This window comes from Motacilla alba, chromosome Z (genome assembly GCF_015832195.1).
Source record: "Motacilla alba alba isolate MOTALB_02 chromosome Z, Motacilla_alba_V1.0_pri, whole genome shotgun sequence".
In the NCBI taxonomy this organism is placed as follows: Eukaryota; Metazoa; Chordata; class Aves; order Passeriformes; family Motacillidae; genus Motacilla; species Motacilla alba.
Genome location: NC_052046.1, coordinates 60,432,906 through 60,447,683, shown reverse-complemented (window position 1 = coordinate 60,447,683; position 14,778 = coordinate 60,432,906). Strand labels below are relative to the sequence as shown.

The following is a 14,778-nucleotide window of genomic DNA, read 5'->3' as shown; positions in this document are numbered from 1 at the left end:
AGTGCTTCTGACTTGAAAAATGAGTTTGGGGATGGGGTTTTTTTTGACCACCATCTAATCTAATACTGTTATAGTAAGTTCCTTGATCTGTGTGTCATTTTTTAATTATCACTACAGTCCTAGCCAAACAGTTTTGAGTGTATCTTTTAAATTAGCAAATAGCTACAGGAAATAAAGCCACAGTTCTCTATTGTATGAGGTTTTTTCCCCTGCTGTTCTCATTTTCAACCCTTTTTCATAGGTAGTACTATTGTTATATTATATAGTTAATATATAATATAGTGGATTACATTTGCATATAGCTACTGAACTTGCTGTCTTGTAATTGATCAAGAACTTTCAGAACTGAAACCAAATGCACTTTGAAAATGCTTACTGGCAGTTAAGAAGCATCTTCAGTGCATTTCTTGGTGAATACCTAGAGCCACTTGATGATGTTAAAAATACTGGGTTATCATGCACTCTTAAGACTGTTCCAATGCTTTATAAACAGCAAAATTAAGGAAATGGAAAATGTGTGCTGTGCGAGGTTGTTATGCTAATGGAAAGGAAGTAATCTTACTATTCCTTTTATGGTCTTTCTTTTTAATAAAAACTTCTTAGTTGGTACTTCTTATTAGTGTCTAAAGAAGTAATGTATCTAACAGCCTATAGATAATGTGTCATTATTTGCCAGTAAACTATTTAAATTCTCCCTGTTTTAATGTGAAGCTTACATTATTCTTATGAGATCTCATTTTAAGGAGCTCTAAATCCAAATCAGTACAATCCCATGTTTTAAATTGTTACTTCAGTCAGTAGCATAGCTTAAAAATCACATAGTGTAAAATTCCTTTTCATGGTGCCTTTTGCTGTGCCATAATATGCCAGCCACTAGCAAAGTACTTTTATTCTTTTGTGTCTTGGTTCTTTGTGATAGCTGTTGAATCTTGGTAAGATTGGGGGAAATAGAGAAATCAGAGAACAAATGTGACATGGAAGTGATGTTAAGGCAATTTTATACCTTTAGGCTTATTTTACAGTAAAATGAATGGACTTCCTCTTTGATTCACAAATATTATCTTAATTTTTGTCCATATTCCATAATTTGATTGTCTTGGTGGGAACAAATACTTGGGAAAATATTATTAGTACATTGCAATGAAATAGCTGTCTATATTAAAGTAATTTTTACCAAATCAAATATGTTAGGGAATTTTCTGATATTTTTATTCATCTTAACAAGTTTCCTTTGTGTGATCGCACAGTTCTTCTTGAGAGAATACCCTGGGTTCCTCCTGAATGTATTGAGAATCCCAAACAACTAAGTCTAGCTACAGACAAATGGAGTTTTGGTACCACTTTGTGGGAAATCTGCAGTGGAGGAGATAAACCCCTGAGTGCACTAGATTCTTCAAGAGTAAGTATTACTGAGTCTGCAGTAATAGCAGTACTTTGAACACTTCTAATTTAGAACCTCTGCTATTGTAACCACATCAGCATGTAAAGTGGTGTGGCCTATGACCACTGTAGGAAAAAGACATACTTGCTTGTAGGTAATAATCAGAAGAGATGATTTGAAGTTTGTTTTTATGTTGTTTATTTTGATTTTTAGGGGGACAAAGTACAGAATGGTCAGTATTATTTAGTTCATATTTTTGTTGCTTTGTTGCAGCAGAGTATCACTTTAAACAAAAAGTATTCCTAACCGTGTGCATGGATTTTAATTAGCATTCTTCTAATTGAACATCTTAAATACAGCAGTACTTTGTGTGTTGCAACAATTCTACTATTTTAGCTAAACCAGTAATGTTAACTTTTATCTCAGGTAGCAGCAGGAGATGGAGGAGAAACATATTCCATAAAAATATTAATTCGTATGTATTTGCTTCTTCAGTTGGAAGCAAAAAGAATACTTCACTATGCCACTAAAGTACTGGTAGTATTACTTTTGTAAAGGTATTGTAACTTTCCCATAAAGCCTTATTTGATTTCTCAGGTATTTTAATGAGCTCTTACAATAATCTACAAGGTTTACCTGGACCTAGCTTATAGATATCTAAGTATTTCAGAAGTTGCCCTACATTCTTTCATAATACTCACAAAGCTTTTCACAACTGTCAGTTCAGCCAGTTCACAGGTCAGTAGAATTTTCTGCTGGACCTATTCAGCTGAGGATATATGAAATTGCCAATAAAGGAGACATTGTTTTTCTCATCTTTCTGTGTCCTCTTATCTTCTGCCAGTAATTGGCTGGAAATTTCTGAACTGATCACTGTAAATTTTACCAGCCTTGCCTTAGATTAAAATTGGTGAGATGGACATTTGCTGAGATAACAAGTCTAGGTTTAGAGCTGTAAGTTTTGGCTACTCTGGGAGAATGTTAAGACTTATGCAACTCTTCATGGTTGTAGAATGTAAAGTGATTTACCTGTTTAATTCCAGAAACTACAGTTTTATGAAGATAGGCACCAGCTTCCTGCCCCCAACTGGACAGAACTTGCAAACCTCATAAACAACTGCATGGATTATGAGCCAGACTTCAGGCCTTCTTTTAGAGCAATTATACGTGATTTGAACAGTTTATTCACTCCAGGTGAGTTTGCGATACAACAGGATCAAAAAGACTCCTGATTCCTATTGATTCACTTTTTTTTAATGTTTTTTGCAATACATCATTGTATTTGACTGTAAATTACTACATAGAAATAAAGGTGGCCGTCAGTATTCTACTGAGCTTGAAGTATGCCTAACAAAAGTAGAATACACCATGACTGTAATAAGGTTCTTCCTTTTCTTGTTCACTACTCTGTGCCTTCTGTTCCCTTTCTTCTCTTCTTCCTTCTACCTCTCAGATTACGAGCTATTGACAGAAAGTGATATGTTGCCAAATATGAGAATTGGAGCACTTGGATTTTCTGGCGCTTTTGAAGATCGGGACCCAACACAATTTGAAGAAAGACATCTTAAGTTTTTACAGCAACTTGGCAAGGTAAGATGTTTCAAAATTCTGTAATAGTTTAGGAAATAACTATGGTTTTCAGTTATCCTCTGATGACCCCATATACATTATTTGCAGTGAAATTTCTGTTTTAAAAGTTAATAATTTCAGTCTTATCTGAGCAACGTGTGCAGTTCCTTCTAGCTCTTTTTCACTTTCACAGTATTCTTAGAAGAAAATTAGCTAACCTCCACAATGAATCCAGTCACACCAAAAGGCTAAGTACTTTTAAGTAATGCAGAGCTGTCTGACATAAACTTTAGATAGATAGATACACACACACACACTTGATATTCAGTCAACAACACTCTGGAGCATTCTTGTGCAGAACTAGTGGGATTGGTGGTTTTGTGCACGCATATTCTGAGAAATCTGAGTATATAACCTCTGAACTCAAAAGGAAGATATATGTCTTCAAGATACATGTAGGCCTTGAACTTTTTGGTTTTAGAAATCAGCATTTGGTTACTAGTTTTGCAAGTCATTGCAGCCTGGCTGTGTGAAAGCAGACCTAGACAGATGACCAAGTGCAGCTGGCAGATCTTCACCAAGTACTATTTTTCTAGAATGGTTCTTTGCTGTTTTATTTGGGTTTTACCAGTATTCTTTTAGCTTCAAGTACTGAAGCAGCCTGAAAGTGAAGTAGCAGAAGTACTTCTGTTTGCAGATGGTGGTTTACTGTGATATCGTAGCATAGGGAGAACAGCGGAGTGGTAGGTGATGGCTGCATAAAGGAAGACAAAAGACAATATAAATGAAGAAAGAGACAAAAGCAGAACATTGAAACAAATCAGAGAGGAGGCAAAAAGAAACAGCAAAATTAAAATTAAGAACCAAGACCAAAGGATTTATGCAAGTGCAGGAAAAGTATTGTGCCAGTGGAAGTGGAAATTTGTAAAAGGAGAAAGAATTGACGGACATCACCCTCTTTCCTTGTCCTCGTTTCTTGTTCTGTTTGCTTCCTTTCATGGAATATATATTTTTTGCAACTGTTACCCTTGGTCCCGCACTTTTTCTCTCAGGGAAGTTTTGTGGCCTTTCACTTAAATAATGAATCACATAACCTTAATGCTTAGTACTGTGAGCACTGAACAAAAACTACACCCTACATGAACAAACATGTACACTAAGAAACAGAAAGAGCGGATGATGTGGACTTGTTTTTAATTCCCAAGTGTTTCCATTTGTGACATAGGGAAATTTTGGCAGTGTTGAGATGTGCCGGTATGACCCGCTGCAGGATAATACTGGGGAAGTGGTTGCTGTGAAAAAGCTGCAACATAGTACAGAAGAGCACCTTAGGGATTTTGAAAGAGAAATTGAAATACTTAAATCGCTGCAGCATGATAACATCGTTAAATACAAAGGAGTATGCTACAGTGCAGGTATGTGCTATATTGAATACACCTAAATATGCATACTGAGAAATTCAGAGAGGTAAGTGTTTATGACAGTCACTCATTTGTTGTAAATTTACGAGGACTGAGAGAGTAGAAAACAAAGGAAGTTTTTTGAAAGATGGTAACATTGGTAACAAGTTGATGTCACCATTCTGAGTTTCATCTTGACAACACAGACATACAGATTCTACTTTGCCTTAGCAATAGTAGCTGAAGTATTGATGCGATTATGTTGATTAGTGATATATTAATTTTTCAAGCATATCCACATTGTTGCTGAGTTTCAATGAGTGGCATTTTCTGAGGAAATGCAGTTAATTAGTATATGAAAAATTGCATAGTGATGTATAGATCATAAATAATATTTTTTGTATTAAATCCATTTTATAGTATGGCTACTGGTAGAGGAATTAAAATACTTCTATTAAAAAACTCGTCTTTGGAAAATTACAGAAAAAATACATTTGTATTTTTTGTTATTGCTGTAAAAGGACGTAGGAATCTAAGATTAATTATGGAATACCTACCATATGGAAGTTTACGAGATTATCTGCAGAAACACAAGGAGAGGCTGGACCACAAGAAGCTTTTGCTGTATGCATCTCAGATATGCAAGGTAGGACATTTCAAATTATATACATATTTCAACAAAGTTTTTTCTGCTTTTTTCATCCCGTTTGTCTCAAACCAACAATAACTGGGTATTTTGGTGTATCTTCTCTAATGCTGTTGGGCTGCTAGCACCACATAACCCTAAGAAAAAGTAGTAATATATTCATGTAGTCAAGATCTGGAAAAACTTCTGGGTATCTTAATGCAAGGTGCTGAGACTGGTCTATCTGCTGACTGAGGCAGCATATACTCTCTTTTCTCCCTAAGGTGACCTGACATAAAGTATTGTAGGACTTAATATACTCGCTCAGGCAATCTGTTCATGACATTCTATGATGGAATTTTCAGAAATTTGACATTCAGCTATAAAAACACCATAACAACATGTGTACATTTAAACAGTTTACTTTAAACTGTAAGGGCAAAGATACATGACTTCTGTGTGCAGAACTAGAGGCCTTAGAAGTACCCAAACCTGTAATAAATTATTTGGTACCAAACCTAATTCATAAAATCCTGAAAAGCAATACAAACATCTGATCTTTCTTGTGATATCTCATTTTCCTTATAAAGAGAGCTTCTGCCTTCTCTAGTTTTATTCTGTAATGACATTTTAGACATTAGAAACTAGAGACACCTGTAATTTCCTAATTTTCTAAGTATGCAATGAAAAGAAAAATAAATGGGAGTGAGGAGGAGAGAGATAAAAATAAAAAAATATAACCACACCCCCTCAAGGCATGTACCAGAAATATTTTAAAATTTGTTTTTCCAATTCTTACATCAAAGATATGCAAACAGTAGGTTGCATAGGATTACATAAGCACAGAATCAGCTAGGCTGGAAAAGACATTTGAGATCATTGAGTCCAACCTATGAATGAACACCATCTTGTCAACCAGGTCATGGCCACATCCAGTCTTTCCTTAAAAACCTTCATGGATGGTGACTCCCCCACATTCCTGAACAGCCCATTCCAATTCCCAGTCACCCTTTCTGTGAACAATTTCTTCTTAATGTCCAACCTAAACTTTCCCTGGTACAGCTGTGTCTTCTGATCCTATTGCTGGTTGCCTGGGAAAAGAGCCTAACCCTCATCTGGCTACAGCCTCCTTTTAGGGAGCTGTAGAGAGGGATGAAATCCCCCTGAGCCTCCTTTTCTCCAGGCTAAACAACCTCAGCTCCCTCAGCTGCTCCTCACAGGACTTGTGCTCCAGATCTTTCACCAACTCCATTGCCCTTCTCTGGACATGCCTCCAGCACCTCCATGTCCTTCCTAAACTGAGGGCCCAAGAACTGGACAAAGGATTTGAGGTGCAGCCTCACCAGTGCCAAGTACAGGGGGACAATCCCTGCCCTGCTCCTGCTGGCCGCACTATTGCTGGTCAGGCCAGGATGCCATTGGCCTTCTTGGCCACCTGGGCACAGCTGGCTCTGACTACTGTCCAGCCACTCTGTCCCCAGCCTGGAGCTCTGCCTGGGGTTTTTGTGGCCAAAGTGCAAGACCTGGCACTCGGTCTTGTTAAACCTCATACTGCTGGATTCAGCCCATTGATCCAGCCTGTCCAGGTCCTTCTGCAGGGGCTCCAGGCAGATCAGCACTCCCACTCTACCTGGTGTTGTCCATGAATTTACTGAGCGTATATTCAGTCCCCTCATACAGATCATCAGTGAAGGCATTAAACATGAAAGGGCCCAAAACAAATCCCTGGGGGACACCACTGGTGACCAGCCACCTACTGGATGTGGTACCGTTCACCACCATTCCCTGGGCCCGGCCATCCAGTTCTGAACCAAAAGAGTGCTCCTGTCCAAGCCGTGGGCTGCCAGCTTTTCCAGGAGTGTGCTGTGGGAGACAGTGTCAAAGGCTCTGCTGAAGTCCAAATAGACAACATCCACAGCTTTCTGCACATCTACCAGGTACTTCACCTGGTCATAAAAGGAGATCAGGTTGGCCAGGCAGGACCTGCCCCTCCTAAATCCGTGCTGGCTGGGTCTGAGCCCTTGGCCATCCTGTAGGTGCTGTGTGATGGCACTCAAGATGATCTGTTCCATAACCTTGCCAAGCACCGAGCTGAGGCTGACTGCCCTGTAGTTTCCCAGATCCTTCTGGCCCTTTTCATGGATGGGTGTCACACTGGGCACCTTTCAGTCATCTGGGACATCCCCAGTGAGCCAGGACTGATGCCAGATGATGGAGAGTGTCTTGGTGAGCTCTTCTGTCAGCTTCCTCATCACACTAAGATGGATGAGGGTGTTTATTAGGGTGTGTTGTCCACAAGTACTCTTATGTCTGGTAATTATGCTCCCTTAAGATCCCAAGACTTAGCTTCTGCAATATCTACAGAAAAGGTCTGACAGTCAGGGGAGAATCTCTGCCAAAGCCAAGACCTTCTCCTGACATTCAAACTTTCTCCGGGTGAAAAGAGCTTGCTGGTTCCCTGCTTGAAACTGGACTAACCTTTTAGCTGCTGAACCTCTTGCATGTAGGAGGAATGCTGCACCCTTAGCAGCTTATCTCACCTATTCATGTGCTTCACTGAAGCACAGCAATATGGGTAGTCTCCAGGAGAAGCTCATTCATGGGCAAGCAGTGCAGAATGTGGGAAAACAAAAAAAGTTTGCAAGTCTATGGCAAGTGTCTTCACAGAGAGAAAGGATTGAACAGGTGACCACCCACTTCAGAGGGTTGAAGAGCTCTCTGATGTGTGTCTGCAAAACAAGAAATCATTCTCCGGTAACAGGCCTAAGAAATTATCTCCTATTTCTGCAACAAAATTATGGTGTTATGCTGGTAAGTCACTATAAACAATCTTTGTTCAAGCAGAGACCTGTAAGAATCTTTAAATGCAGCACCATTTGGCAGTGACTGAATCTTTCATAGAAGTAAGGTGCAACATGGATTTTTGAGCACACAAAGGCCGCAGACACTCAGCTGTTTTATTCTGTGTCCATCTCAGCCTGTGAGCACCTCAAGGTGCTGGCCCTGTGCACTCACTTGTGCACTGCTTCATAAGAAGCGGTGAAGCATGTAGAAGTCCTCAGGCTTTCAAAGCCTGGTGAAATAACAGTGGCAACATGTCTCAGGACCCTGGTCTGAGGTATCCATTGGGAGGACTGGAAGTTGGATTTTTACCTTTGATGGCTGTACAAATATGGTATAAATCTTTGGAAAAGGAACCGTATTCAGAAACTACACAGAAAAAAGGACCTTTGTGTGTGTCTGCATACACATACATGAAATAACTTTGAAAATATTACAGGTCTTCAGGATGGTGAGAAATTAAAATATCAGATGAGCTGATTCCTTCCTAAGTACCAAGTACCAGCCAAGAGAAAGGGAGCTAAAATATGCATCCTGCAGATACTAAAGCAGGAAAACATCCAGCATGACAAACCATGGGGACAAACAGTATGAAAATGTGGGAAATCTGCATAGAGCTTGCTCTTAAAGAAATGTCTTCACTTCTAAGAAAAGTGAAATCTAAGAGTTACAGTGTATGTGCCTTGCTTTGGAGTGTTATTGCTGTACAATCTGCAAAGTAGAGGTTATATCAATTGCTTTAAGATTTCTCTAATCTGTGTCATTCTGTTACTCCAAAACAATATAATTATAAGCATAGCAAGTACCTGATACTGTGAAAATGGAATCTGAATGCTTTGTCTTTGTTTAGCTGATCATATTACACTTTTCAGCTGGTTTTGCTTTTCTTGGCAATGTTTTCTCTTTCAGCATCTCACATCTCATCTTTCTGCTGTGCATTTCTGTCAGTCTGTAATCTTGGGGGGTTTTGATCAAAAACCTTTCTACCTCTGCCTTGCTGTTCTCCTCTGAAGTGTATGAGAGAAATGAAGGCACACCCATTACCTGAGGGTTAAGATGAATGTATTTGTTTGATTACTGTGGTTTGGTTCCTTGCTACTATACTGGGAAAGGGTTTTCCTTCTCTTAATGTTGGAAGTGTTTCAGGTTTCCTTGGTGGTGAACCCAGTTTTAAAGACAGAAACATTTTAAATCACATTAAAACTCTGTTTTTAGACTAGTGCCACGGGATTGTGATATCCAGTTAGAGTTTGCATGATTTCAATAAAGATCTGTCTTAGGTGTTTTCCAGACTAACAGAAAAGTTACTATCATCAAATTTTGGGGCTGTTTTCAGAATAGTTCATTGTAGTAAGAAAAAGCTGTAGCATTTTCATAGGCTAGTTGTACCAGAAACACAGAACCCTCACTTTGAAGATGGGTTTCGAATTTATGGCAGTGAATAAGCTGGCAGTGAGGAATAGGGCATTTTTTAACAGTTTTGGAACAATCTGTGAAAGAACAGCAATGCCACCCAATGGTACTGGGAGGTAGTAGAATCTGAGAGAGAGACTGTACTTTGTAGTCAAATTCGGAGGTTTCTCACATTAAGAAAAAAATTAGGGAGAGAAAAAAATAAGCCTTTTGGCATGACTAGTAATAACATTGCTTTTCAGAACTTTTGAGATCACCAATGCTATTTGTGTAATTTAACTTTTCCATTGTGTTGAAAGGGTGATATGCTTTCTTATAAAACTATTAAACTGACAACTTGGTGACTCCTTTCGCATATGAGTCGGATATCTCTTGACATTGTGCAGCATCACTTTCAGTCCTCCCTTTACTGCTGTCTAAGCAAGACCTTCTTGTTTTAGTAATGCCACTATACACATTGGCTTTTTCCAAATTTCATTGTTAGTGGAAGTAATTAAGGGCATTGGTAAGAAGGGATCAGCAGCAGCAAAAGACGACATGCCTTCAGACCAATGCTTTGTTACAGCAATCTGTGGGAATATAACAATAAGCAGAACTGTATTGGTGAATAATTGACCATATGAAAGAGATACAAAGCACTGTTGGGGATACAGTGAATAATAGTCAAATTCGAGGAATTATAATGAAAAGTTTCATGGAAGCATTCAGGAAAGCAGATGCAGAAAATGAAAAAAAAAGCATAAATGAAATGGATATGTTGGACAGTCTTCTCATGTGCTCTGGATTGTGTAGCTTAGCCCAAATCTTTTCTTTCTACATTTCACCAGCCAACTGCATTTGGGCACAGAAAGAAGTGTTAGCATTTATCAAGCTACATAGTCAAAAAAGTACTTGGCTGTGACAGGTGCTTAGTCTGTCACCCTCCTGTTAAAGGGAAGTCCCTGACTTGGAAAAATTAACTCCTCAGAGAAGACAAACCTGGTTTTGCTTTTAACTTTGAGGTTTATTCATCCTTTTAGGGAAAGTGCAGCTATGTAGTGGTAAAAATAACTCTTTTCCTGTTCTGTTTGTAACCTCTACACCTAGGGCATGGAGTATCTGGGAACAAAAAGATATGTTCACCGGGATTTAGCAACACGAAATATCTTGGTGGAGAATGAGAACAGAGTTAAAATTGGAGATTTTGGATTGACAAAAGTTTTGCCACAAGATAAAGAATACTACAAAGTGAAAGAACCTGGTGAAAGTCCTATATTTTGGTAAGTGTTCTTTTAGTATGTGAAATCATAGCATGTTTTCAGTTTTTGACATTTCAGCCAATTCATTCTGCATGTTGTGGAATTCTTACTTGCAAGCTCCACATCAGTTTTCCAGCATTGTGAAAGTCACTTGCATGATATTTCACTTCACGGAGTAGCATCTAGGACTTTTCAACATATTTTAAAAAAACCTAGGAAAACACCCAAAACAAAAATTAAAAAAAAAATTTGTTTAAAGGAAAAAGCATCCAACAGAAAACATATCAGAGATAAAGGAAGTCTAAAATGGCCCATTTTCCTGGATGCTTTCAAGTTTTCAGGCATTTTAGTTCCTTAAACACTGGTCACTCTCGTCTTCCAGCTGAGATCTGTTAGAAAAACCCTAAGAGAAAATGCCATTCCATACATGCAGTTTTGGTCTGTATTTTAATTCTGACTCAGGCACTGTTTACCTAAAGAGTAAATTATGCAAAATGGCATCTTAGTAGATGTTATTGGAAATGTACAGTTTAGTTCCAAAAGTGCCTGCAACACAGTTCACGGAAAGTGATGGAAGGTTATAATTGTCTTTCTTTGTAGATCTTATCACATAAAATTCTTGTTTATGTGCACTTCAAATAAGAAATAGATCTACAACCTTGTTGGAAAAAAAAATCAAACTTGGTTATAGTTATCACCAACTATGTTTGTTTAAGGTGGATTTGGTTTTCAAAACCAATTAACTATTATTAAAGGAGTAGTTAGTAATTGAAGGCACCAAAAGGAAATGAGACCATGCTAATATCAATGAATAAAGAACACTTACTTATGAAAAAGAAATCTGTCTTACTAAAACAAATGTTTTCGAAATCAAAATGGCACATGTTGCAGAGAGCAATTCTCCTTGTACTGTATGTTGCAGGTATGCTCCAGAATCTCTGACAGAAAGCAAATTTTCTGTGGCTTCAGATGTGTGGAGCTTTGGAGTGGTCTTGTATGAACTCTTCACCTATATTGACAAAAGCAAAAGCCCACCAGCTGTAAGTATATAATTAATGAATCTCAGAGAATTTGTTTATTTAAATTTTCTAAATTGTTGTGTACCTCAATAGGTTGATGTTTACCGATCCTTTTCTGGAGATACCTTAGTGTTTGAGACAGCATCCACTCTGAAGCGGTAACTAAAATTTACTGGTATCAAGCCATAAGAAAGAAAGAAGATCTTAAAATTACTTCATAGTCTGTGCATATCTTATCCATTCTGTAACTTCTGTTTGAAAAATATTTTAAAATCTCTTGCTATAGGTTGTTTTTCCTGATCCTTTGTGGAGAGTTATCCCTGATGCAACCAGTCTATTGCATGACCTTTATTTTTAATGTTGTTCCAAATTTAAGGCTGAGCCAAACACATACATAGAAATTAAGTTAACTTAAATAAGGAACGTAAAGTATTTCATGTTAGCAGAACCCAAGTTAGTAAGTTAGCAAAGTTCAAAGAAGAAAAGGAGTGGCTTTTTGCAGACAGTTGACAGGTGTCTAAAGACAAATTTATGGTGAGTGAAGAAAGATACTGTTATCCTCCAATTGAAAATAAGATACATGATCTTATTTTCACCTAACAGTAACCATGGGCATAACAGAGGAGAGTTCAGGCTTCTGTATTTACTGGAGCTGGCTTCACCCTTGGCCAGACTGTCAGTCCTGGCAAATGTGGTTTTGAGAGGTGAATAGTGATGATAGGCAAAAATGCCCTCGGAGGATACTTCTCTGCACTGGCCTCAGTGGACCTCTTAGTAATTCCATACCATGAGATATCAAGCAAGAGCTCAGGACAGCTCTTCCAGCATAAGAACATAAATGTTGCAGACACCTAGAGTTCTTCAGAAGGATTGTGAAATGAAAAGTGATAGACTAAGTTATGAGCATGGGTGGACTATTCTTTCAATGAATCAATTCTACATGGGCATTCACCACTTCATCGGGTTGGTTATCCTATTGGTATGCATCAAGAAAAGGTAATTTGGTAAATTTAACCAAAGTGGTCTGTTCAACTCTCATAGTCTTTACAGTTATACATTGTTTTCAAAACCTGACCATTTTCATGTTCAGATCCTGGAAGTTGCTGCGAGGTCTCTGTGCAACTTTCTCTTCTCCAGGCAGAACAGACACAACTTCCTCAGTCTGTCCTCATAAGGAAATGCTCCAGTCCTCTAATCAACCTCATACCCTTCTCTGGACTTGCTCCAACAGGTCGATGTTCCTCCTGGTACCCCAGAGCTGATGCAGCACTGCAGGTGGGGTCTGAGCAGAGCAGAGGGGTGGAATCCCCTCCCTGGCCCTGCTGCCCACACTGCTTAGGATGCAGCCCAGGACACGTTTGGCTTTCTGGGCTGCGAGTACACACTGCTGAGTCATGTTGAATTTTGCATCAACCATCACCCCTAAGTCCTTCTCCACAGGGCTGCTTTCAATCCCTTTCCCTCCCAACCCACAGGTGTGTCCAGGATTGCCATGACCCATGTGCAGAACCTTCTGTTTCTCCTTGCTGAACATCATGAGGGTCGCATGGGCCCACCTCTTAAGGCTGTCCAGGTCCCTCAGGATGGCCTCCCTTCCCTGCAGGGTGTCGGCTGCACCACACAGGCTGCAGTCAGTGAACGTGCTGAGGGTGCACTCAGTCTCACTGTCCACATCACCTACAGAGGTGTTGAGCAGTTTGGGCCCTGATGCTGACCCCCTCAGGGACACCACCCGTCACTGCTCACCCTGTGGACAGTGAACCATTGACCACAGCTCTGAGTGCAGCCTTCCAGCCAGTTCCTTATCCACTGAGTCACCCATCCCTCAAAATCATGTTTCTCCCATTTAGAGACAAGGATATCATGTGGGACAGTGTCAAACTTTGCATAAGTCCAGGTAGCTCCATCGTAGAAGGTTACTAGATTTCTCAGGCAAAAATTTGTGCCTTTAGTAAAGCCATGTTGTCTGTTTGCAGTTACTTCTTTGTTTTCCATATGCCTTAGCATGATGTGCAGAAGAATTGGCTCCATGATCTTGCCTTGCAGAGGTGAGACTGACTAGCTTGTAGTTCATTGTGTCTTTCCCCTTTTCAAAAATCAAAGTTATCTTTCCCTTTTTCCAGTCATCACAAACTTCCCCTTAACAGCTTAATCTGCCAGCTCCCTCAGGACCCTTGAATAAATTTAATCAGGTCCCACAGTCTTCTGCACATTCAGGTTCCTTAGATGTCATGAGCATGACCCTCTCCTGCAGTGGTCTTAGGGTCTTCATTCTCTCAGTCCCTTCATCTGCCTTTCTCAACTTGGGCAGTGTGCCTGGAGCATTTGCTTTTGAGGACTCAGGCATAGAAGTAGTTTAAAACCTCAGCCTTCTCTTTATCCATGGTAGCCAAATCATCAGATGATGATCAACATTTTAAAGATTTTTCACTTAGTGCTTTAAATTGTGTATGTATCATTCAATTTTATTCTATTCCATATCATTATTCCATTTTACACACAAAAAAGCTGTAATTATTGATATATTCTCTGGATGTGTAATTTATAATTTCATCATTGTTATGTACTATTCAATTCATTCTTATTATTCTTATAAGTAATTTTTGCTTGGTAAGAATATTGCAGCATCTTTTTTTCCATCTAAAAATTATATATTACAATTGGCCTTTTGTTTCAGGAATTCATGCGCATGATTGGCAATGATAAACAAGGGCAGATGATTGTATTTCATTTGATAGAGCTTTTGAAGAGTAATAAACGACTGCCAAGACCAGATGGATGCCCTGATGAGGTGATGTACTGTGTTAAAATATTATTGTAGTGTAAAGGGCACTCAGTTAGGGTGAGTACCTGTGAATGCAAAACTTGTATTTTGTTCTCCTTGGACCACTAAAGTATTTATTCAAGTGGAATGCCTGTGCTGTAATTTTATCAGTTTCATGATGAGTATAATCTTTTTTTTTTCTGATTCTTTAGCTTGTATTGCCTCCGGAGCCCAGACTGTAGTCTTGCTGAATATATGAAGTAGGACTGCTATAACTTACTGCTGTACTTGGGCACTCACGTGTCTATTTCAAAAAGACACATGTATTAAGGCAACAAGATTAGTATATAGAACTTGTCCTATGTAAGTGCCATGAAAAGATTGTCATTCAAAGCTGTGAACTTTGGATTTTTTTGAAATCTCTAATAGTTAGCAAAAAAATTTTAATATCCACCTAAGGTTTTTCACATCCAATTCCAAGACTTAGAGCTTCTTATCTTGATTATTGCCTTTCTGTTTCTCAAGTTT

The 14,778-nt window shown here is 38.9% G+C and overlaps 1 protein-coding gene across 27 annotated transcripts in view; it reads left to right on the top strand.

Moving 5' to 3' along the window:
* JAK2 (Janus kinase 2) overlaps positions 1 to 14,778 on the top strand; it is an 87,696-nt gene that overhangs the window by 67,008 nt on the left and 5,910 nt on the right. For all 27 annotated transcript variants that reach the window (XR_005255120.1, XR_005255117.1, XR_005255122.1 and 24 more), the window contains 8 exons: positions 1,248 to 1,399; positions 2,425 to 2,575; positions 2,835 to 2,971; positions 4,176 to 4,365; positions 4,872 to 4,996; positions 10,316 to 10,488; positions 11,390 to 11,507; positions 14,164 to 14,277. Coding sequence is in view for 18 of the 27 variants with exons in the window: in XM_038123324.1 (XP_037979252.1) it covers positions 1,248 to 1,399; positions 2,425 to 2,575; positions 2,835 to 2,971; positions 4,176 to 4,365; positions 4,872 to 4,996; positions 10,316 to 10,488; positions 11,390 to 11,507; positions 14,164 to 14,277 (1,160 nt within the window). In the remaining 9 variants the exon portion in view is untranslated. The remainder of the gene's footprint in view (positions 1 to 1,247; positions 1,400 to 2,424; positions 2,576 to 2,834; positions 2,972 to 4,175; positions 4,366 to 4,871; positions 4,997 to 10,315; positions 10,489 to 11,389; positions 11,508 to 14,163; positions 14,278 to 14,778) is intronic.